The sequence below is a fragment of the Amia ocellicauda genome, chromosome 5 (genome assembly GCF_036373705.1).
Source record: "Amia ocellicauda isolate fAmiCal2 chromosome 5, fAmiCal2.hap1, whole genome shotgun sequence".
In the NCBI taxonomy this organism is placed as follows: domain Eukaryota; kingdom Metazoa; phylum Chordata; class Actinopteri; order Amiiformes; family Amiidae; genus Amia; species Amia ocellicauda.
In genome coordinates, this window is record NC_089854.1 from 40911016 (window position 1) to 40934607 (window position 23592).

The 23592-nt window shown below is 37.1% G+C and overlaps 1 protein-coding gene across 1 annotated transcript in view; it reads right to left on the reverse strand.

The window, feature by feature from the left end:
* snd1 (staphylococcal nuclease and tudor domain containing 1) overlaps positions 1-23592 on the reverse strand; it is a 260370-nt gene that overhangs the window by 234645 nt on the left and 2133 nt on the right. Inside the window, exons 2-10 of the mRNA XM_066705214.1 lie at positions 23135-23284; positions 19863-19983; positions 19658-19739; positions 18064-18224; positions 17422-17513; positions 14572-14730; positions 12051-12157; positions 11424-11514; positions 6836-6949 (exon numbers count right to left, since the gene is read on the reverse strand). Coding sequence (XP_066561311.1) covers positions 6836-6949; positions 11424-11514; positions 12051-12157; positions 14572-14730; positions 17422-17513; positions 18064-18224; positions 19658-19739; positions 19863-19983; positions 23135-23284 — 1077 coding nt within the window. The remainder of the gene's footprint in view (positions 1-6835; positions 6950-11423; positions 11515-12050; positions 12158-14571; positions 14731-17421; positions 17514-18063; positions 18225-19657; positions 19740-19862; positions 19984-23134; positions 23285-23592) is intronic.

Consider the following 23592-nt stretch of genomic DNA (forward strand, 5'->3'; position numbering starts at 1 on the left):
TAAACGATTGAGTATGTGCCAAGAGGAGCTGAAATGCACATTACTGTATGTTAAAGTGTAAGGCTACAAATGAATACAATTAAATATTGAGGTATATATAGATGTTAATCACCAGCTTATAAAATGGATCCACTGCTGGGTGAAGGCCTCCCCAGGAGGTTTCCACTTGCCTCGATCTATAGCTTCTCTTTTCCATGTCACGCCTGCAAAATCTTATCTTCCAATCTTCCATGTGGTTGTCTTCTAGATATTTTTTCCATCTCTTGGGTTCCTTTCAATAGCTTTCTTTGTACATCTTGCAATGTGTCAGCCCATTGCCATTTAAAAATGTTCACTCTTTCAATGATGACATTTGTTTGTTCTCAGATCTATTTATTTTTCTCGTATTATTCCAAGTACACTTTTTTTCTTCTAAAATTTGTGACCAGGTTTCAAAGCCATAATTGAACACTGGTAGTGTGCATTGATCAAATACCTTTCTCTGGAGGCAAATGTAGTGCATTTGGAAGAAGAGAAATGCACTACATCTATTTTCACTCTTTTGAGATCTTATATAATATCTCTATCTGTGCCCATTTGTTGTCCAAGGAAGAAAAATATTGACTTCAAGTATCCGCTGATCTATTTCAATTTTCTTAAAATTAACTTGAGTCAAATTGTACAGCTTTGTTAAATCGAAGTCCAAATTTTCTAGCTTGCATCCGAGTTCTTGAATTTGAAGCTGCAGGTCGTCAGGTGTTTTTTTGTTATGACTAAAGCAAATCATAAGTCTCTCGCTCATTAGAAATACTGACTATGAAAATGTTTTACAATGGCACCAATATATTGATACTAAGAAAGTTACGCTTCCCTAACTCCCAAATCCTAACATGTATGTTAATGGCATAAAGCGTGCATACAGATGGGTTCATGAACAGCACATCTCCAGAGGGTGCCAAGATACATTACATCACTTTCCTTTGTAAGTCAGCTTACATACTTCCCTGATGCATTTGGTTGCCCAAGAATGGTCAGGAAAAGTACTTCCTAGTTCCACACTAGTTTCACAGGTATTGCACAGCACTGTATGAGTTTTTGTTGGAACTATAGGAAAGCATGTATATCACTAGCTCTTGAAAATGTGTGTGAAACCATGTAGACATTCACCAAGACAGATTCCTTAAAAGATTTGGCTGCATTTGTTTCAAATGACATGAATGGCAGGGAAGTTCATGTACTAAGCCCACTGCTAGTTTCTTCTCATTGTAAACTTCTTTAATTATTCAGCACTTTCAATTTCAGCATCACTGTTTCTTCATTTCTTGTTTTTTTCCCTCCCTTTTCCCTCAGCCCTTTGTCATTCTAAGATTATAGGCTTATAAAGCCATCCTCTCTCATTTTAGTGTAACAGATAACCTCCAACTCAGCTCGCAGTAGTGTTGTAGATCCTGTAAGTGTAATAATGGATACAGCTGCATCAGTGCAGCACTTTAGAGTAGAGAGATTAGACTTGCCACCATTTATTTTGTGTTGTCACTCCTGGCTTTGTGTAGCTTGGCTATTTAATTTATTTTAACCCAATCTATCAGGCTGTATATATAGGGAATTGGCAGAGATGGGATTCCACTTCACAATGCATTATTGTTCTCAATATGCTACCTTTCATTCGATGCAGTGGGCACAACCTTAACTTCCCATTTTTTATATTAAAAAGAAAACAACTTTTTCATATTATACTCAAAGGAAACTATAAAGGTGACAGAGCTTTAGGAATAATTTGTATTACTCCTTGTCAGTTGCTAAAGGTAGGACGCTATTAATTGATGTTCCATTTTTCTGTATGACATTTACAATTGTTTTCCAAAAATGTACCTTAAACGTCTAAGAGGAAAGCTTCACAGAACTGATATTATACCGGCTAGAGCACTAAGAAAGAATACAAAATGTGATTTGGGATTTAAACACAGGAGAGCAAGATCAAGGTGCCTACAAATTATATTCAGATAATTGAAATTTGTCACTGACCTGCAACAAGATTACTCAGATTAAAGCACTAAATCCTAAGAAAGCAAGGCAAGCTAAGGATGCTATATATTTTCTGCAGACATAGTAGGGAGGCCAGCTACACAGGCACTTAAAATGGCTTTAAGAAAGCTCACCCACTGTATATGACCAACTTGTCTAAATTGCACAAATGATGCATCAGTATGTACACATCCACATATACAAACAAATACAGTTTAATAAATGTTCACACACCTTACTATAAAAAAAGTTTCAGGTATAAAGTTTACTCTTTAGAAAAAACATAGTATCCTAATGGCAGCCATCTTGAACATCAAAATGGCCACCATTTGAAATGTATTTCCTGGTACATCTCAACTTCAAGGCTTTTAGAAAAGATTGGAAGCATTGTAGAATGGTAGTTCAACATTATCAATCTTGTATTTCCACTATATTCTTGCCCCAAAAGTTGGAAGCAACCCTGATTATGCCATTACAGTGTTTTCAGTCACACGCCCATTCAAAAATTTGACTTCTTAAATCACAAAAGAAAAAAAATACCTAAAGTTTATCACAAGTAACAAAGAAGATTACCTATACTGCACACAGGAGAGGGCTGGGGGGGTTGGGTAATTATTGATATGGATGAGTGCAAGAGTGTCACTTCGGGAAATCTATATAATCATGCAAATCTAGGCTGTTGGCCAGAAATCAGGATGGCAATCCTTGACCTTAAAAATAGGGGTGTAGCCCTTGGATTCATGTTTCTAGAGGGCTTGAAAGTCAAAACGGATTAGGGAATATCCTTTAAATGATGGATATTTTGAAATGCAATACAATTCAGTGCACTTCAGCGTTTCTGGACAAGGTCACCCTACTAAGACAGTATGTTGTACAGCAAGTACAGTTTCCCTTTGCAAATAACAGCTGTGCACATACCAATGCCAAAGCAAACTATTTCAAGCAAAAAGATATCCGGAATCTAATGTTTTAAAACAGTAAATGACAAGTGTGTACACCAACCTGAAAAGACAAAAAGCAACTATAGATCCTAGAACTTTCCCCTTAGAAAACATGCCAAACATTTCATCAGTTATCCAATTAATGTAATCAAATGCACCCTGATCAGTAATAAGCAGAAATTTTTTTTTTTTTTTTTTTTTATGAATGAATTGCTACTATTCCATATGAAACTTGCCAATAGTGTTTGGTAACTGGACTTAGATAATCTATATTAGTAGGTTTAAATGCAAGTCAATGATTTATCCTACTTTTAAGGAACTGTTTAACTTCATAGATGCTGCATACTTGCAAGTGATCTGGATTGGCAGAGGTATAGAAAAATTGAATGATGTTGGCTTTCATAATTTGAGTTAGATTCAATCCTTTCAGAGGAGCAAACACTTTTTAAAAATGATTAGGAGTGTAAAGAGAGAAATTAGAAAATTAGGTTAAAGAAGGCTGTATTGCACTGCTATAAAACTTTTTAAAAATGTTCACTATTGTACATTTACAGCAGGAGGTAAACGGCTTCCTACATTAGTGGATCTCCATACCTCATACCAGAAAGCTTTTATAAACTGAGCATTCATGCTTCATTGGATATGGTGTCTAACACTTTTAAGGAGGATTTATGATTGCTTTCTCCCATTAAGTATTCAAAAAATAATGAGTTTAAAATTAAAATCAAAATTCAGAATACACTAGTGAGATAACATTTTTCCAACTATCATGGAGGCAAAGCAAAGCAAAAGAATGCAGTGTGCTCTAGAGCAATCTTGGCATTCATTTCTACTTGGAGGAAGGAAAAAAAAGTCAAACAATTTCAAGCTTTAAGCCTGCTTTTCTTGCTATAGATAAGCAAATTATCCAGATCTAAACAATTTGTATCTTAATTGTTTACATCTTTATTTCAAGCTTTGAATTTTACACATTTACATAATGCTCAATCCTTTTTGCCAAATAGATCAAATTACCTAAAATGTATTCTCAAACATAGATTTTAAAAGGCTCATTTAATTTAAATGTTAACCATTAAATGCATGTAGATATAAAATCTGTGGGTGTTTACCTGCACAGAACACAGGGGTTGACTTATACACCATGCTTGAGTGGGTCAACCTTATATAAATAGGGATAGCATGTGTTTTTTGCCTTTTCAATAGACGGACATTAATATACAAAATGTAGGAAAGAGCTGATGGCTACATGTCCTGCCAAAGCATGGCTAGTTAAACTCTCAGAAACAGCACAGTTATGTCCACAGCAGAGAAGAGAAAGAAAGAACACATCAACACCACGGTAGACAAGCCGAGCACAAAACACACAAGAACTTAAAGAAAAAGCTTGAACAGAAGTGAAAATAGTAGATTGCCTCCACAAAATCAGACTGAATTATCCACACAGTTTTATGACAGTGCAGTTGCTCTAACCCTAGAACTGTCAAGACCCATTATCTTCAGCATGGCTGGTTCCAAACTAAGTTGAAGCACACCCTCGAGCCCCAGCTACATTGTCTACTCATTTAAGAATATTTGGAGGTAAAAATGCCCTCGGGAATTTCTAGTTATCCTACTATGAGAGGAATGACTTTCTTTTGTTTACATCAGAGGTTATTCTCTTTTTTCCCCCTCTCAGAAAACACACATAAGATTGTGAAGCGTCATTAGTTAAATTACAAATCCAGGGTAATGTCTTACTAACAAAACCAAGCTATTCAGTTCAAAACCTGTATTAGTAATTTACCAGTTAACCCAGTATCCTCACAGTTTGGAAAAAGTATGATTTTATGAACAAAAAACAAAAACTGGAGCAGATGCTCAATTAACCTATGCCTCCAGATGAAATGGATTACATCTGCCTAAAGCATGTCGACTTTTTGTTTCATTTAATGGGAGCTTCCACTGCAAAAATCCAGTTAGATTTGTAAACCCCATTATAATTTGATATTTATTTCAAAGAAAATTAAAGAAAATAGACGATTTCAGCGACTATATAAATTCTTACAGTAGGACTTCTTGCACAGGGGTAAAATGGCAAGGTCAGCATGCGTCTTGACAGGGGTGTACACAGAAATAGGGCCAATAAGCAAAACTGGTGACCTAATTACAGAAGAATGACTAATTCGCGTTGTATTTCTCTCCGAGTCTATAAAAGTGTCAACATCTGCCATTAAACATTCAACCTGAGCTGTGGTTACGATTTCCCGAATGCGTGTTGCTCCGTGTGTACACTAATTAGTGTGCCCGACTACATTTTTATTATCTAAAGCACTCTCCCAAAAAACGCTCATGTCAGTTACCTTACTACAGCAAAAACCGGTACCTTTTCCTGTATTTCTTGTTTACGGGGCAATGCCCAAATTTTGTTTGCTTTTCAATCCCGATTTGATTCTGTTCCCTATAGATCATTGTCCAACTACAGCTCATCCTGACCAACAGTAAACCCAGTGTCTGGCAGACCCTTCCTGCACACACTCCATTTCTGTGTGGCGTTCTGATCAGCGAGACATGCAGTGACTGCAATTAGAAACAGCTGGCAGGATTTGCAATGACTTGGAAGGAATCAAAAATATTACAGCACAGAATCTTAGTCCCCAATTACAGCGCTGTGCTGATCTATCAATGGAAATCAGATTCTGGTACACGCTGTGTCACTGCACACTTCAGGCTCGTCGAAACCCTGTTGACTTTTTCAGATCTCAGTGGGGAATTGCCCTTGAAACAAAAATCAAGAGGCAGGGGGGTGGGGAGATATAAAAAAAGAGGCATGTTAGATCTTGAGCATGCTGGCTGGGTTCCCCTCCACCCCCCTTCTTTCGCAGGTATTTTGCAAGTATAGTTTCCCCTGAGGGGTGTGATACTAGATCCAGAAATGCACTGAATTCTAACTAGGATCAGATGCACAGGGGGGAAAATAAAAGGCTCTGGTCAGTATGCGGAGCACCTAAAACTGCATCATGAAGCAATTTTACAAATGGTCAAAAGGTATCTGAGGAGTCGAGCAACAGAAGCAAAATAATACTGTACTTAAAATCAAGCCCCTCATAAGGGACAACCCTACTGCAGCTAATTCCTCTTTTCAGAGATTCCTTGAGTATTTTTAGCCGGTCTAATAGCCTCTTAATACGTCAGTGAATCTTGCATCAAGGAGCGGTTTCAAATTCGACCACAGGGCTCAGCATTGTATGTGTGTTTGGCAGGGTGATTAAAATGCAGTGAAGTTTCAAAAGGGAGAAAAGAGACGAAGCCCCCCCACACCCCCCCACCCACACACAAAGTAATTGAAGCCTATTAGGTTAAATTGCAAAAGAGTTCAGGTGATTATATACACAAATCACCGTAGGGCTTGCAAGAAGTGGCAGCCACAGGCAGGAATGACCAGGAGAGGTTGTGCAGCCAGTAAGGCATGTGGAGAATCTGCAATCAAACTGGCAACACTGCAATACTCCCACTCCAAAATCTGTACTGCTGCAGCACCGCTGTGTGGTCAATCCAGCTGCTGCTACAAACCTGGCATATTCTCCTGAAAACTAATTTCGTTAGGCAGGGCAAAAGAAAATACTAATGCAACTCTCCTGGTAGCTATAAAAGCAGAATGATTTGAGAGGAAAAAAAAAAAAAAAAAAAAAAAAAACATCAAAAGTAAATTACCAATCCATGTAAAACCATTTAAGGAAAATTTTTAAAAATCAGCAACTCTGAAAGTATTCCCTAGGAAAGGTTAGAGTGAGGACCTCTTGAACTGCATTATTGGAGTTGAGGAACAATACCAGTTCAGCACATATTTCATTTCTTTTTTTCAGGGGCTGCAAATCAGCACAGCTTCAAAATAATATAATGCAATTCCTTACCTGGTTAGACTCTCCCTCGATCCTTGGAGGCCTGATACTCGACAGATGGATTGTCTTGCATTCCCCAGAATTCATTTTCGCCACAATGGCATCAGCATTCAAAACTTGCATGACCTGATTTGAAAAAAACTGCAATTAGTTCATGGAAATGATGACCTTTGTTTTGGAGACCTTTTTAAAGGCAAACAAACCTTTTCATTTATTAAAACTGCGGTGCATCACTAGTGAAAAAAGATTATATAAGCAAACTATGGAAGCTCAATGCAGGATTCGACATCCTGATACAGAAAAGGTTGTAAATAGCTATTAAGAATGCAGAAAACTGCAGGTTTCATTTAGAGCACTTGTGACATGTATAAGCCAAGGTCATTCACATCACTTAAAGCAGAACATCCAGAGAGACATGGCAAACAGTCAAAAAAGTCACGAAGGGGAATACTTAGTGTCTCCTTATACAGGTTTAAATTTAAGCTGAGCAGCATTACAGTGAGCAGTTTCAGTGGAGTACAGTGTCATTTGCAGAGCAAACATGGTTCATCTGCACTGTACCCAAAAAGTCAACCCCACACATTCAGAAGTAATTCCAGATTACATAATGCATATGAAAGAAAGGGTCCCGCTGTGTAAATCAACAAAACTGAAGCACTCAAAACGTACTGGGTCAAGGGAAATAAAAAAGCACAACCTATCTAAATATTCATATGATGTGTTCAGGGCTGAGAAAGAAAATAAAATCTGAATGACAAAGCCTGCTTCAATCACAAAACAATTCATCTATGTTGGACGTCTGAGCATTTAGGGAATGCAATCATCACGGTAAAAAAAAAAAAAAAACTCAAAACAGGCAGCTCAATTCATGCTTTTGGAAAAAAAGTCAATTGCTGCTTAACTTTAACAACCCAACTTTCTCAAGTCATTATTCAAACTCAGAAGGCTTCTGAAAACAGATGGCGTACATTCTCAACTCAGCATAAAATGACATGGACTAGCAAGCAAGAAGCAGCTGATGAAGTTTTAGGTGACAGCAAATAAGGAACCCGGCAAGTCCCTACACTCGCTCAGAGAAATAAATAAGTCTGAGATCCTGATAGGAGGAAAATACCGATGTTGGGGGGAAAAAAAAAAAACATTCCTCTGACTGTCATATATGGCGGCCCACACAATCAGGAACGCATACATATATAAATCATTCCAGGTTGACAATTTTTGCAGGACATAAGTCTTGCATTTAACCTAAACAACCACCTCCAGCACACACACACACACACACACACAAATAAAACGTTTAGCTAAGCACTCAATTCTCAGAAAAAAGTGGGCGTACATCAGCTTTAAGCTCACCTCCAGGGACAGCATTAACAGTTTTATCATCCACCTGTCTACTCTGACCTACTGCCTTTTGACACAGCAGAAATTAAACCACAGGGAGACAAAAATCCATTTCAGCTTCCACAGCCAGGCCTCTTCTGCAAAAACCCTGTCCTAGCAGGTCCAATATATTACCCTTAGCCTCTAATGAGCTTCTCTCACATTCATTAAAAATATAAAGGTTTATTCATGCTGCAGTCCAATAACACCTCTTAATAGTCTAACATTAAAAAGCTTTTAAAACAAGCCCAGCTCTAACGAGGTCAGCAATCATCTCTAATCTCATTTTACATTTGCCAGCATCTTTCCTAATTGTAAAAACAAACTAATGTAAAATAAGCAGCACATTTCACTTCATTGAATTTGATAATTCTCGATGAAGATTCTTTCCTTTTGTGTCTACAGATAAGCAGACAATTTTCTTGAGTGCATTCTGGATTTCAGGTCTCATCAGCCCAGAATTATATAACCACTAAATAAAACAGGGTACAATGTGTCACACAGGGAAAGGTAGCAATTCAATTTTCATATATTTTTCTCCTAGTACCTTTAGTAATAATGCAGTGTTATTACATAGCACTCAATTAAAGGAGTCTCACTGCTACACAATGCAGCACTTATGGCAAGTGGAATTCTTCCGAAAACCCAAAACTTCAGTGAGGATTTATGTCCCTTTTATTCAGGAAATTCAGTTGAACATGTCTCAGGGTATATTAAAACATAACTGAACTCGATTTATTGTGGCAAACAGAATATTTACATTACATTGACCAGGAAATGTCCAATTTCCAATCTTCCAAGCTAGGCATCAATTACATGTTCTTCACTCTGCTATTTACATTTATAATTGGTTTCTTTTTTTCTTTTCTTTTTTTTAAAGAAATAAATGAGTGTCTGCTGAAAGGCTGAGAAAGTAAATTCCTGGTTAATGAGCAGCTGCATATGCAGAATGCTTTTTGGAATCTGCCAAGAAACAAATGCACAGCATTATTTTGTTTTGTTTTTTCCTCCCAGCATTCCAGGTAGCAGAATGACAAGTTCGCCATCTAGTGTTGTCTTTTGCAACTTAAAATCTCTAAAGTTTTCAGCAAACCCAATTCGGCCAAACACATTTGTTAATCAACTAAATGAATATGCAAGGATTTATACAAGCAAATTCCACAAATATATGCCATTTAGGTTGTCGGTGTCAATCTAGGAAATAAAAGGAAGTATGTGGGAAATATATTTGACACTTATGGAGAGCCATTACATTCAATACCAATGCCTTTTATTTGGACAGACATGACAAATACTAAAGCTAAAGTAAATCATGTTTTTATAGAGGAATCTACTTTCAATACACTTGTGAACCACTAGCTTGTAATGCTAAATTAAAAATAAAAATGATTTTGAGTCTCCAATTTCAAATTGTTATTGTAAAACTGTTACTGGATCTTAAGAAACCCATTGCAGAACATATACATTATCCAAAATAAGCTATTAAAGCATTACAGCCCTTTAATAGCTATTGTCAGAATGACATAAGGCATCCATTACCATATTTTACTAAAATATGTATGCAATAAAATCTACAAACCCGATTTCACGGGCAATTAAACGTCTGTTTACTTGATAGGCTATTAACTGAGGAAAGTAAACTTCAGGGATTAAAAACAACAAATTGTGTCAAAACCATGTATTCATTTAATATATTTTTTAAAGTAATTAAATGTACATTCTATGCATCATGAAAAAGATACAAAAGAACATACCATGACATATCTCAGACCAGTAAAATCAAGACTAACAATTTACAGTGACAGCTAAATAAATGTCAACTCGCATTAAACACTAAAGTGTAAAAACAAAGTTAGAGAATGAATTAACCATTATAGGTCTCAAACTAGCCTTGAATATAGTATGTTATCAAAGTGTCATTAAAAAATAAAATAAATGACATTCAAAAGAATCCTTTTAGGGTTTAATGTAAACTGTCAAAAGTTAAGTCTGCAATGGGTTGCCATTGATTTGAAAGGATTTAAAAATAAAAAAATAAAGTAAATAAAATGTTTAAAGCTTTATCTGAAAACAGAATCAGAAATAGTGTGGGTTTTGAGGTTTGAGCTGCAAATAGGCTTGCTAGCAGTGCATTTTGCAGTTTTATTCCCTAACAATTTGAACATGAGCCCCTGTTCTTTTTTTAAATGCAGTTACATTAGAAAATTAAATCACTGGGAGCATCCATTTTCAATCACTGTAAAGATTCAGAAATTAAAGCTTTTTCCGATTAACCATTCCTGAGAATATTAAGAGTACTTTGCAATGTACATTACATTTTAAATGTCAAGATGTTTTTGCTGTTTAGACAGACACAAAGAGTATGCTAATAACAATGCCTCTTTGAAGACCTTGGAAACTGGCTACAAATAAATTCCAATCAAAAGAGCACCTGACTCATACAACCCAAAATTTACATTAACAAGCTGCCATATGGTCGCTTGAATTGTGGACTGCATTCTCCAAATGAGTGCTCCAGTGAAAGTGATGAGAGAAGGGACCATCAACAAAACTGTCTGAAATGAATGCCTCTAAACCAGCAGGTTTTAATACATTTTAAACTATGCTCCAGGCCAAAGTTACCAAACGTATGAAAACAAATGAGAACACCAGGGATCAAGGGTTGTTATAAGGGTCATAAGACTATTAAGGTCAGATTATGCAAATGTTGGATATTAAAAGAAACCTATTTTGAGGTCTAAATAGGTGTTCCATCTTCAAACAATGACCACCAGATGTTAGAGCATATCAAGTCACCTTCAATATCAGATATTTTTAGACCAGACATTTTGGGCTTTTTTTTCCCTGCCCTCATCCCTTTGAGAAAGATCAGTCAGTTCAGGATAACCTTTAAAACTAATATCTCAGATCTCAGACTAGCCATTAAAACTCACCCAGCAGCAATGCAAACTGTTTAACAATTTTAGCAAGGGACTGTTCAAGGTTAAGTAGTTTGTACCTGAACACATTTATTTTTTATTTTTAAATGACATTCAGCCTTCAAAGACTAATTCAGAGTTTACACTCAAGTGGAGAGGTCTATTCCCAAACACAGAGGCAGCAATGATCTGTACAATGATTAAACTGTACACCCCTTACGTGTCACTGGAGAGACATTTACTGCAATGAAACTTACACATTTTTCACAAACCTTTTGAGAATTAATAATGGCAAGGCATACCTTTGCTACAAACTGTTTATCTTTCTGATCAAGGTTAGCAGTGGGGGCCACGTAATCCTTCCAGATTCGTACTTTGCGCTCTTTGGCAGACCTGTCAATAAAATAAAATGCTACTTCAGGGAAAGCATTGGACTAACTTCATTTGTTTTTGTAGTGAAATCAGCACTCTCGAATTTCAAATGAAAATGTAGAACATTTCTCAGAAACTAAAGCGTCATACTCAGCAGTTCACCTAGATGCACAAACTGCAGATTGTGTGTGTGTGTGTTTGTGTGTGTGTGTGTGTAAAACAGTTATCACAAATCAAATGCTTATCTCAAAGTGTAAAACTATTTTTGCCTTGGAAAGAAAACACCTAGAACAGCGCAAAAATTTTTTTTTATTGGAATTACAATCCCTACCCACACCCCCCCAAAAAAGTTAATTAAATATGGAGAACAGCTTTTCCTGACCTTACATCAATCTTGAAAGTTCAAAAAATGTAATGTAATTCCGTAACAATACCATGTTACTAAATCACTGGTCCTACTTTCCACAAAGTTTGTTTCTCTCTCCTCATAAGTGCCAAGATATAGAGCAGCATAAATCCATTTAGTTTCAAAATGTACTTGCAAAGAGGTTTCTCACCTTTCTGCCGCTCTCAGCTTGTCCGCTCCCTGGGTATAAACTGCCATTGACCAGTCGACACAACGTGCAAAACCTTCTTTCAGAAGCAGCTCTGTAATGTTGCCGTTCTATAGAAGATCAAAAGAAAGGGTCATGAGAGGAACTGTGTGTTTGAGATTGAGTTCAGTTTTTGGTTCAGTTTTGAAAGCTCTATTGCAGAACCAAATGCATTGACTAATCTTATTGATTTGTTAAGTTTGGTCTTTTTGGATCATATGTTGATACCTAACTTAGCTTCCTATACAGAATTCTTAGAGAATAAACAACTGCCTCATAAATATTTATATTCATTTATTGCAATTGCACTGCATAATGGTTAATGGCACATTTCTGAAAGAGGTAAAGGGGTTTGAATGTTAAACAACTAATATTACTACATTTTCTTAGCAGACACCCTTATCCTGGGTAACCTTAATAATTGGGTTTGCTTCATCATTCCTGAAAAAAATAGCTTCATGACTACAGCTTCTCTGTGCCTTCCTTATAATGAAAGTTACAGGCTACAATTAAAAAAAAAAAAAAAAGTTGTTCCCCACCAATACATTGGTTTAAACAGATTCAAGTTGATAATGAAAGCCTACAAGCAGCAATAAATTGCCATAGTTCACCTTGATAGCTATAACAGTTGCAACAAAATGTTTGGCGATTCCAGAGGCAAATTATGCCTAAAAATATGCATCAAGTGGTGAATAATTTAGTATGCCATTTTAAACCTTTGTTCTTATTAAAGATTTTTGGTGTACGTCTGCACAATTCATTTTACAAATGTAATTTCAAACCTATAAAATGCAATATACATGAGGCACAAGGATCTAAAATGTTAAACTAGTTTTCAATACATAGTTAATGCATTTTTAAAAACTTGAAGATTTTGTTTTTTGCATTTTGTTTGTGTTCTCAAAGTCATTGTGTGTGGGTTTTTAGCTCTTTCTTATAGAGTACATCTTAAAATTGAATACACTGGTTAATAGCAAGAGATTTAAAACCTACCGCTTCTCTCATCCTAAGATTTGTTTAAAATGCATTGTACGGATGTTAACTCCAGCTCCTTAAAGGAACCCTGTGTGCAAGGTTGTGACTTTAAAGCTTAAAAGCTTTACTCAGTGTCTTCCCATTCTGGACATAAAAAGCATGACAAATCAAACCTCAGTGACATTTTTGGTGGTTTTCTATAAATGTGGGCGTGATAAGATTGATTTTAATGCTGCCAATTTCAGACACTGATTTTATTGACAGATAAATCTTTGAGCTGGGTGATACAGGGAAGCAACTAAGACTGACAAACATTTTCCGACTTGGTGCTTAGGCAGTTTCATTAGCCAAATACCAACGACCAATATTTGACCCAAACAATCATTAGTGACTGTGTATATTTGGTGTGCTAAAGATCTGCATCTGCTCTCTACAGTTGAAAAGGGCAATCTTGTTATATACACAGAACAAAAATACAAACGCAACAATTTCAAAGATTTCCCTGAGATACAGTTCATATAAGGAAATCAGTCAAATCGAAATAAATTCACTAAGCCGTAATCTATGGATTTCAAGTCTCATGTTTTGAAGAAGAGTGCAATTGGCCTGCTGACTGCAGAGATGTCCATCAGAGCTACAGTCAGGTCGAGACCCTGGTGAGGACAACAAGCACGCAGATAAGCTTCCCTGACATGTTTGGGGTGGCTTATGGTAGAGAAATTCACATTAAATTCTCTGGCAACAGCTCTGCTGGACATTCCTACAGTCAACACAGCAGTTGCACACACTGTTGACATCTGTGGTCTTGTGTTGTGTGACAAAACTGCACAATTTAGAGAGGCCTTTTATTGTCCCCGGCACAAGGTGCACCTGTGTAATGATCATGCTGTTTAATGAGCTTCTATGCCACACCTGTCAGGTGGATGGATTATCTTGGCAATGGAGAAATACTCACTAACAAGGATGTGAACAAATCTGTGCACAAAATTTGAGAGAAATACGTTTTTTAATATGGAAAATGTCTGGGATCTTTAATTTCAGCTCATGAAACATGGGACCAACACTTTGTTGCATTTATATTTTTGTTCAGTAAATCTCAGAACACTTAACTGAATTGATTAGGGAAAATACATTATGAATTTCTGAACCATATAAAATACTGGATCTCCATAACGCTTTTCCAGAAATGACAAAGCCAGGAAGAAGAGAGTAAAGCTAAAGACCTCCCATTTTCATACTATGTTTATTCACATTCTTTAAGTAGTAACAAAAACATGCTAAACATGTTCAAGAAATAACTGTTACACAAACTACAACACCCTTTAAAAAAAAAAAAAAAATCCCTTTCATGGTTGTCACTCCATTGAAATGTCAGAAATCCAACTGTTATTCTGAGTTCAACAGATGGCTGAAAAGGCTCACCTGACACCTTACAGGGAAGCTGGCATGTTAGGTACTAAAAAATATGACAATGCACCCAGGCTGTTTGTTCCATTCTTGCATCTCTTACCGGGTGAAGGATGGTCCCAAGGATGACCTGGTTTGGACAGCTCTCCAGGATGATTTGCACATCCCTCTGCAGCAAGCGTGACTCTGTAAAAAACTTGGCTTCTGCGGCAAAAGGCTCTGGTGTTTCCTGACCATCTGGCTCCCGCTTAAAAGATGGGCACTGAAAACACATTTTGAAGAAATGAGGGTTGCTACTCTCTCTCCAGGCCAAGATCATGCATAGATAAACAAAATCACCTTTTCATAATACCAAACAGGACTACAGGGGGTAACGTGTTTGTAACATAAGTAATACTATTACAGTAGCGCGTTTTCTTAATAATTAGTTAATATAATGCGTTAGTTTTAATTTGAGTAATAATATTAGTTACTTTCAATTAAAAATAAACAAGGTTTCTCATTACATTCATCTAAATGATGTGGCGTGTAAATAGAAAGCAAGCAGCAATAAATTCCACGACTTATTTATTCATGTGTGCCATATATAACACAGAAAAACAGTCTGCACAGCATGTAATATCTATGCAGCGGCACCACTCGGATTGTTTGGCAATTAGAAGAACCCCATGCCTTGTGTGCACATGTGCTTGTGTACATGCTGCTGTCTTCAGACGCACAGAGCTGAACTGTAAGCTGGGCGTTATGAAACCCAGGCTGTATTCGAAACCACATACTACCCATACTACATGTACTACATACCAACATTTCAAACATTACTGAAATGTCAGTATGTAGTATGTATATTATGGGTAGTATGCGGTTTCGAATACAGCCCCACTCCTTCTCTGAGCAAGCTACACTCACAAACTATTCGAAACGCTGGCATGTTGTTGCCAGGTTGTTGGAGTAACGGTCACTAATTTTTATGCAGCCAATCATATGTAATCATAATATCATCCAGCCGGATTAATTAGCAGTTTTCTACACTACTGACCCGAGATCTAAGGTAACACAGGAATTGAGTTAGTTTATTTGTTTGGTATACATTTAAAAAACGCATTACCAGACTATGGAGATCAGTCGCATTGTTTTGCAGGGCAAAAGGAAGGAATGTAGCGTGTAATATAACGTGCTACATTTGAAATGAACTAAATAGGCAATTCTAATATTACTTTTTTCTCTCAAGAAACAAATAATGACAAATAGATTATGTTTTTTCAGTAATGACCCCAATATTGCAGGTCTGCAGATAAGGTCAACCTTTAAATGCTTTTTTGTGTTTGTTTTTCTTCTGTCTATCAGTAAGGATATACCAATACATACCATACAGTGAGGGAAAAAAGTATTTGATCCCCTGCTGATTTTGTACGTTTGCCCACTGACAAAGAAATGATCAGTTTATAATTTTAATGCTAGGTGTATTTTAACAGTGAGAGACAGAATAACAACAAAAAAATCCAGAAAAATGCATTTCAAAAAAGTTATAAATTGATTTACATGTTAATGAGGGAAATAAGTATTTGACCCCTTCGCCTTAGTACTTGGTGGCAAAACCCTTGTTGGCAATCACAGAGGTCAGACGTTTCTTGTAGTTGGCCACCAGGTTTGCACACATCTCAGGAGGGATTTTGTCCCACTCCTCTTTGCAGATCCTCTCCAAGTCATTAAGGTTGCGAGGCTGACGTTTGGCAACTCGAACCTTCAGCTCCCTCCACAGATTTTCTATGGGATTAAGGTCTGGAGACTGGCTAGGCCACTCCAGGACCTTAATGTGCTTCTTCTTGAGCCACTCCTTTGTTGCCTTGGCTGTGTGTTTTGGGTCATTGTCATGCTGGAATACCCATCCACGACCCATTTTCAATGCCCTGGCTGAGGGAAGGAGGTTCTCACTCAAGATGGCCCCGTCCATCGTCCCTTTGATGCGGTGCAGTTGTCCTGTCACCTTAGCAGAAAAACACCCCCAAAGCATAATGTTTCCACCTCCATGTTTGACGATGGGGATGGTTTTCTTGGGGTCATTCCTCCTCCTCCAAACACGGCGAGTTGAGTTGATGCCAAAGAGCTCGATTTTGGTCTCATCTGACCACAACACTTTCACCCAGTTCTCCTCTGAATCATTCAGATGTTCATTGGCAAACTTCAGACGGGCCTGTACATGTGCTTTCTTGAGCAGGGGGACCTTGCGGGCGCTGCAGGATTTCAGTCCTTCACGGCGTAGTGTGTTACCAATTGTTTTCTTGGTGACTATGGTCTCAGCTGCCTTGAGATCATTAACAAGATCCTCCCGTGTAGTTCTGGGATGATTCCTCACCGTTCTCATGATCATTGAAACTCCACGAGGTGAGATCTTGCATGGAGCCCCAGACCGAGGGAGACTGACAGTTATTTTGTGTTTCTTCCATTTGCGAATAATCGCACCAACTGTTGTCACCTTCTCACCAAGCTGCTTGGCGATGGTCTTGTAGCCCATTCCAGCCTTGTGTAGGTCTACAATCTTGTCCCTGACATCCTTGGACAGCTCTTTGGTCTTGGCCATGGTGGAGAGTTTGGAATCTGATTGATTGATTGCTTCTGTGGACAGGTGTCTTTTATACAGGTAACTCCCTTTAAGAGAGTGCTCCTAATCTCAGCTCGTTACCTGTATAAAAGACACCTGGGAGCCAGAAATCTCGCCGATTGATAGGGGATCAAATACTTATTTCCCTCATTAACATGCAAATCAATTTATAACTTTTTTGAAATGCGTTTTTCTGCATTTTTGTTGTTGTTATTCTGTCTCTCACTATTAAAATACACCTACCATTAAAATTATAGACTGATCATTTCTTTGTCAGTGGGCAAACGTACAAAATCAGCAGGGGATCAAATACTTTTTTCCCCTCACTGTACACAAACACTTAAAATTAGTTACCTTTATACCAGAAAGCATCACTGTGACGAGGTAATAATCTGGAAGAAGCAGCGCACGGACTACGCTCCCGTCACGTACATGTTCAATAATAGCTGATGGGAGAGAAATTAATCAAATTATTCTTTTTAAAAACAAATCAATAAAAATAAGAAGATTTACTTGGCTGGAAAGCATCCTTTGACATTACAGCTACAATTATGATAATCCTCTGGGGAGAAAGAGGAAAAAAAAAAAAAAAAATTGGTATTCCATTGATGCTACACTGAAAACTCAAGAGGGAATATCAAGTGCTTAAACTGAAATTTACCCAATTTAAATGTTCTACATGCTTCTATAGCTTCCAGACTGCAAGTGATTTTTGTATTCAATTAACTTCACAAATGAACTTCACGTTAACCTCTAGTGCTTGAACACAATGAAGAACGCATTAAAAGGGAGAGAAGGGGGAAGAAAGACTGGAGAAGCTAGATCAAGCAAGACAATAACAAAAGACGAACATGAAGCACTTAAAGCATACTTTGGATTCCATACTTGAAGTTACTCAAGGCTGATGGTTTAGCTTGGCAGCTTTAATACACTGGACTGAATACAAAATTAAGAATCAGAGGCTGAATTTTTATGCGACAACTTTATCACACTTACCATTCACTGGTTTTTGATGCAGCGAATCCACAAAATGACGCGGATTCTCGATCGTATATTTCATGTCACGGATAGTGTGAGACCCCGCGCCATCGCCCCACATTCCCTTCTTCGATGCCTTTGCCTGCTCCTCAAGGTCACAGAGTCTCATTTGATCAGGGCTAAGATGACATGGAACAAAGAAGAGCACATTGTAGAGTCCCAAAGCAGGGAATAATTGGGAAGTGAAGAGCACACTGAGGAAAATTTTACTTTAATACACTTTTTAGGAAGGGGATTTTACAAAGAATGGTTACATGTAACCATCTAGCTCTGATTAGCTACAAACTCTGCAATTACAAAAAGAAAAAAAAAATGCATTAATGTGCTACACTGTCAATGTTTGGAAATGAAAAAATAATTAATTGCTTAGATGTCTGTAATTAACAGACGAAGATTACTTTCAGGTTCTTTCATTACAGACGCTTGGCTAAAGTTGGATTAAAAACATTTCTTTTCGGGAGGGTGGAAAACACAAAATTGTGAAAGATGAGATTAGAAAAATAATGTGGTTTTATTGTTGAAGGGGAGGGAGTCTGTATACAACTTTTTCCACACAAAAAAAAGTACAAGACCAGAAATTTGATTAAAATTATTAATAATTCATTAAATAACATAGTAACAAAATGAGCTTTGATTTCTGCTCACTATTTGTTATGTTTAAACCACTAACAGGGAACAACAAATACACCAATATTATTATCAATGAAGTGGATTCCCCCGCACCCACCACCCAGGCAAATTGAATATATAACCGATATAAAATAAGGACTTAAAGTACTGGATTGTATTTGACAGCATAAATAAAGCATTGTGTAGATGATGCATATTTTTCTTAACTAACTACTATATCAGTTCCTTATATCAGCAATGTATGGTGTGAATGATTAGGATTTCAGCACTGTGGCACAATTTCCATCTTTAAGAAGTGAAGACGTCCATTAGAAGTTATTTAATTTCCTCATTTAGTGCTTAGAAATGGGTTCAATTTCAGGGTTTATGTGTAGCGTAACAAAATTTGAAACATTTTCCATTTAAAGAATCAAATCCTGCTCCCTTGTTTTCACTCCCTCATGAACAAAACCACAAATATAAGAAAACAAACACACAATTAAGCAGTTATTGTATAGTAACTACTCGATGTATAATACGAGAAAAGGATTCTGTTAAGCTGGTGGTTCAAAGAAATTGGGGAATGCAAAATTACTACTGCAGTGAGCCTTTATCCTTGAACAATGCTGCCCCCTCCTGCTTTAAAACTTGCCTTTGCTTTATAAATCATATACAGTATTTTAATTTTGGTTTAAAAAAGATAAAAACATGTTTGTAACAGGTGTAGGCATATAGAATTTGGGAAGTTTAAAAAAATGTTCATATATGTTAAATTAAGATGATCCAATTAACTTATTTTTCCAAATGAATCACAGATTTTTACATATTTTCCATTAATATCAGGATTACACTTAAGATTGTAAATTAAGAGATTGTGAAAGTAAACCTTGAATGCAACAAAATAATCTAGATTTAGTTCTTAATGCATGAAGTAACTCCTTACTTGTTCCCCCGGATCCCTTCCCTGCGGACTGTCGAAAGTCCTTCTGACACAAGAGCTTCAGCGACGTTTTCTCCAGAAGTATCTGTAAATGGAGAGCAAATGAGGCGTTAACCTGGGGCAACACCATAGTGATGGACATCCAGTTTGCAGAATATGTAGTAAAAGGCAAAAGTGTTTCTCCAAATTATGATGAAAGTACACTCACCTTTCCCAAGGTACACGATCCCATACTCTCTGCCTAGGGGAGTTTTGTTCTCAACTGTAAAGCACACCTCCTTCCCAATCATTTTCTTCCGCAGGAATTCTCGTGCTTGCCAGGCCCATGGCTGCAACACAGGTAAGGACAATTTATATTCTGGCACATCACACGTACACGCAATATTCATTCAGTCATACCTGTGTGCTTGTGTGGCACCTGGACATTATGTCAATAGCGGTGCTAGAATACACAAAAAGCTTTCATACATCAATTATTGCTTTACTTTTTTAAATTAAACTGAAGTTTTGCATGCACATTCATAAGTACAAATAAAAAACTGAAGTGAAAGAAGCAATGGGTTTGGATTGCTGCTAAGTCCCTTAATACTTAATGTTATCTTTCAGTAGCTAAAGTTGAGATTCAGAGATTGAATGGCAGGGTGAAAAGCCATTTAGGATGCACTTAAACAGTGGTACCCAATCCAGGTTCTGGGGACACAATGTCCTGTTGGTTGGTAACTAATAAATGGCCTAATCAGAGCTTATTAAGAATTGTAAACCATTGGAGACATCAATGTTGAATATAAAAGTATATTAGGTACCCACATTCTCCAACCTTTAGTAACTTCATTCTTAAAAGACAAATAAAGCAATTTATTTGTTCACTTAAAGATTTAGTTAATTGAAAGTGAGTCAAAAGGACACTGGGTCCCCAGAAGCTGTATTGGGTCCCGCTGCACTAAACTACGTAGGCTAATGTATGCACAGAGCAAGACCTTGTCCACTTTCCATCAAGGGAAAAAAAAACAAGAAATGCATTACCAAATTTAGCACCCCTAGCTTTATCTCACACCCTGGCAGCTAGTCAAATTTATTTTAATCTTCAAAAAACACAGGTTAACTTAAAACTGCCGGAGTTCCAGATCTGATCAGACATCAAAAGCAAAACATCAGACAACTCTAATATCTATGTTGTACAGTGGCAGCTTTCACCAGCACAAATACACCAATGGTGAAAAACAAAAACCTTATGTTACGAATACATACATAAAAATATACATAATATAGGCCTGGGTGTACTTCCTCCAGCTAACAAACTTAGTCAGGATTACTTCCCAAAGTTGCTCTGCACTCTCATACACTCTCATCCCGGACACACTGTTAAACTCAAAATCAAAACGAGTCAGGCATTTGTGAGCTTGTGGAACAGTAGAATAATTATGATGTGGACAATAACATGTGTTGGTTTAATTTTGATCTCCAATAGAGCAACAGCACTACATGTTGTAACGATAAGGTAATATTCTTATCTGCGGGTTCAGAAACATCTGTTAGCAGTTGACTGAAAAATTATGTAAATGAAGAGCTCAGCTGGAATGAAAATCATAACACCTTGCTTTCCAGGACCAGTCATATCCAATCTCGCTCTGTCCTAAGTGTAGTACATTACTATTCTGGCACAAACTGTTGGCACAAACAGCTCTTTCTAAATCTCTTGTAAAGGATGCATGCTTCCACAACCACATACTCTATTCCACCACTGGTACTAGCTCCAGTGTTTTCCAGACAAATCTGTCCTGACGGGCCAACTCAGTGTAAACAGGCCACCTTCGGCAGTTAGTCCAAATCTCTACAACTCTCCTACCATTCCATCTCACCTCCTGAGACAAGGAATCCTTGGAGTCTTCCCTAACAAACTACCTCAATCTCCCTGCATCACTCCCAAACCCATTCCAACCTACCACTGTCACCTCCCTGAGCTTCTAGGTATGGATGCAGCTGCCTGCAAACATAACTGCATCACTTTCAACCACTTGCTGAAAATTCACCTCCTCAGACTGCACCTGAAGATAACCATCCAAAGATCTACTTCTCTCCTTTGCAACTCATAAATCGGCACTACCAGCACAGCACCAGCTCATTGTCCACTACAGAAGATCAGCTGTTATCAATTACTATTTGAAAATGCACCAATTCAAAATAAGACGTACATTAATTTCAGATTATGCAATGTGAACTTTATATTAAAATACTTCATCAACACAAAAACCTTAACAACTTTGCTCATGTGTTCATATTCGTTCATTCAATAATAGTTTAGCAATGTGAGCTGCGACTCAAATGCCTTAACATTAGCATCCTTGTGGCGTTTTGTTCCAATCATAATGGCAAAATACAAAATGTATTAGATTATACAGCTGGCTAATTTTTTACCATCAACATAATTTTTTAAAACAAATTCCCACGTTTCCAAACTACACAACATAGATGTTAAATCAAATCAAAAATATACCTGTGCATTTGAGTTCGGGTGAATACAAAATGAATAGCAATAGCTGGCTATGTATATAGCCCCCTTAAATTACATTCATTTGTTGCAGTCCTCTATCCCTTTCTGTCTGCTAGTGTCAGAGAAGGGTGTTTGGCTTTCAGGTGGGTTAATATAACAGTTGTAGAGTTGTGGTAGTGTAATTGCACTGCACATATATTCAATTTCACGTTATAAATTTAAATTTGTCAAAATATTTCCAAGCAAAATGTTCCTGTGAGGAAGCCATCATTAGCCAAGGTCCATTGTAGCTTAGCCAATCACAGACAAGAAATAACAAATCCCACCCTCCCGTCAATCTTCATTATCGTTACACAGAGGGCCAATCAACAGTACAGGCTTTAATTTTTTTGGTTTTAACTATCAAATGTTCAATTCACATGTCGATAGTTGCCATCATTATTGGTCATCCCTATGTCTGTGTAATACTCAACCCTACAAGATGCTCAGTATTGAAGTATATTTAATAGGTTCATCTCACTAACTGTAGTTCTTATTATGCACAGTATTTTACTTATTACTACTACTAGTAATACTATTTTATATTCACCTACTGTATGCCATGTTTTGTGTTTTTCAAAATGTAAATAGTGTTAGTTTTGGACAACCGTCTAATAAAGAATGACATTGCTTAGCAAGGTAAATATTGCTTCTGTGCAGGATCAAAGACCAGAGAACAGAAGAATCCACTGTACAGTAGCTCAAGTAATTTAGGAGGCATTAGGAGCTGCAGGCTTTGTGTGCAATAATTACCTATAGCTGAATACATCATGCTTATGAGCAGGGTGTTAAATAAACTAACACTGATTGTGAGTTAAACTAAAAACAAATATTGACATTTTAGTGTTTTGTTAGTTCAAAAGGCTGTCGCTTGTGAAACCAGAATCATCAAACTGCTAAGCAATAACAGGCTAATTTCTATCCCGAACATAAGGACTGTGTCTGCTTACCTCATCGGGGGTGTCCTTGGTATCAGGCTGATTTTGGGCAGCTCTTCGTGCAAGGTTTCCAGCACGGATGTTACTGAGATTGATCTGTCTTTCAGGAGGAGGTCCACCTCTCGGTTGGCCTCGGACAATAATGGCACATCCTGACAACACCTAGGACAAGAAATAACAGCACATATGAGGAACTGAATCAGACTCTGGCAATAATTGATTAGTGGCAGTGTGGGTGGATAAACAAAATTAAAACTTTTTTTTTTCTACAAGCATACAGCTCTCTCCATGTAAGGACATCTCGTTATTCAAATACTTTACATTAAGAAAGATTGATACTTTTTATTTGAGAAAAAAAAAAAACTGGAGTAGTGTATGTTTAAAGCAAGGTTCAAATCAAATGGGAAGTATACAATAAAACATGTCTGTGTTTTAAAATAAAATATGATGTTTAATAGATGCATAAGAAT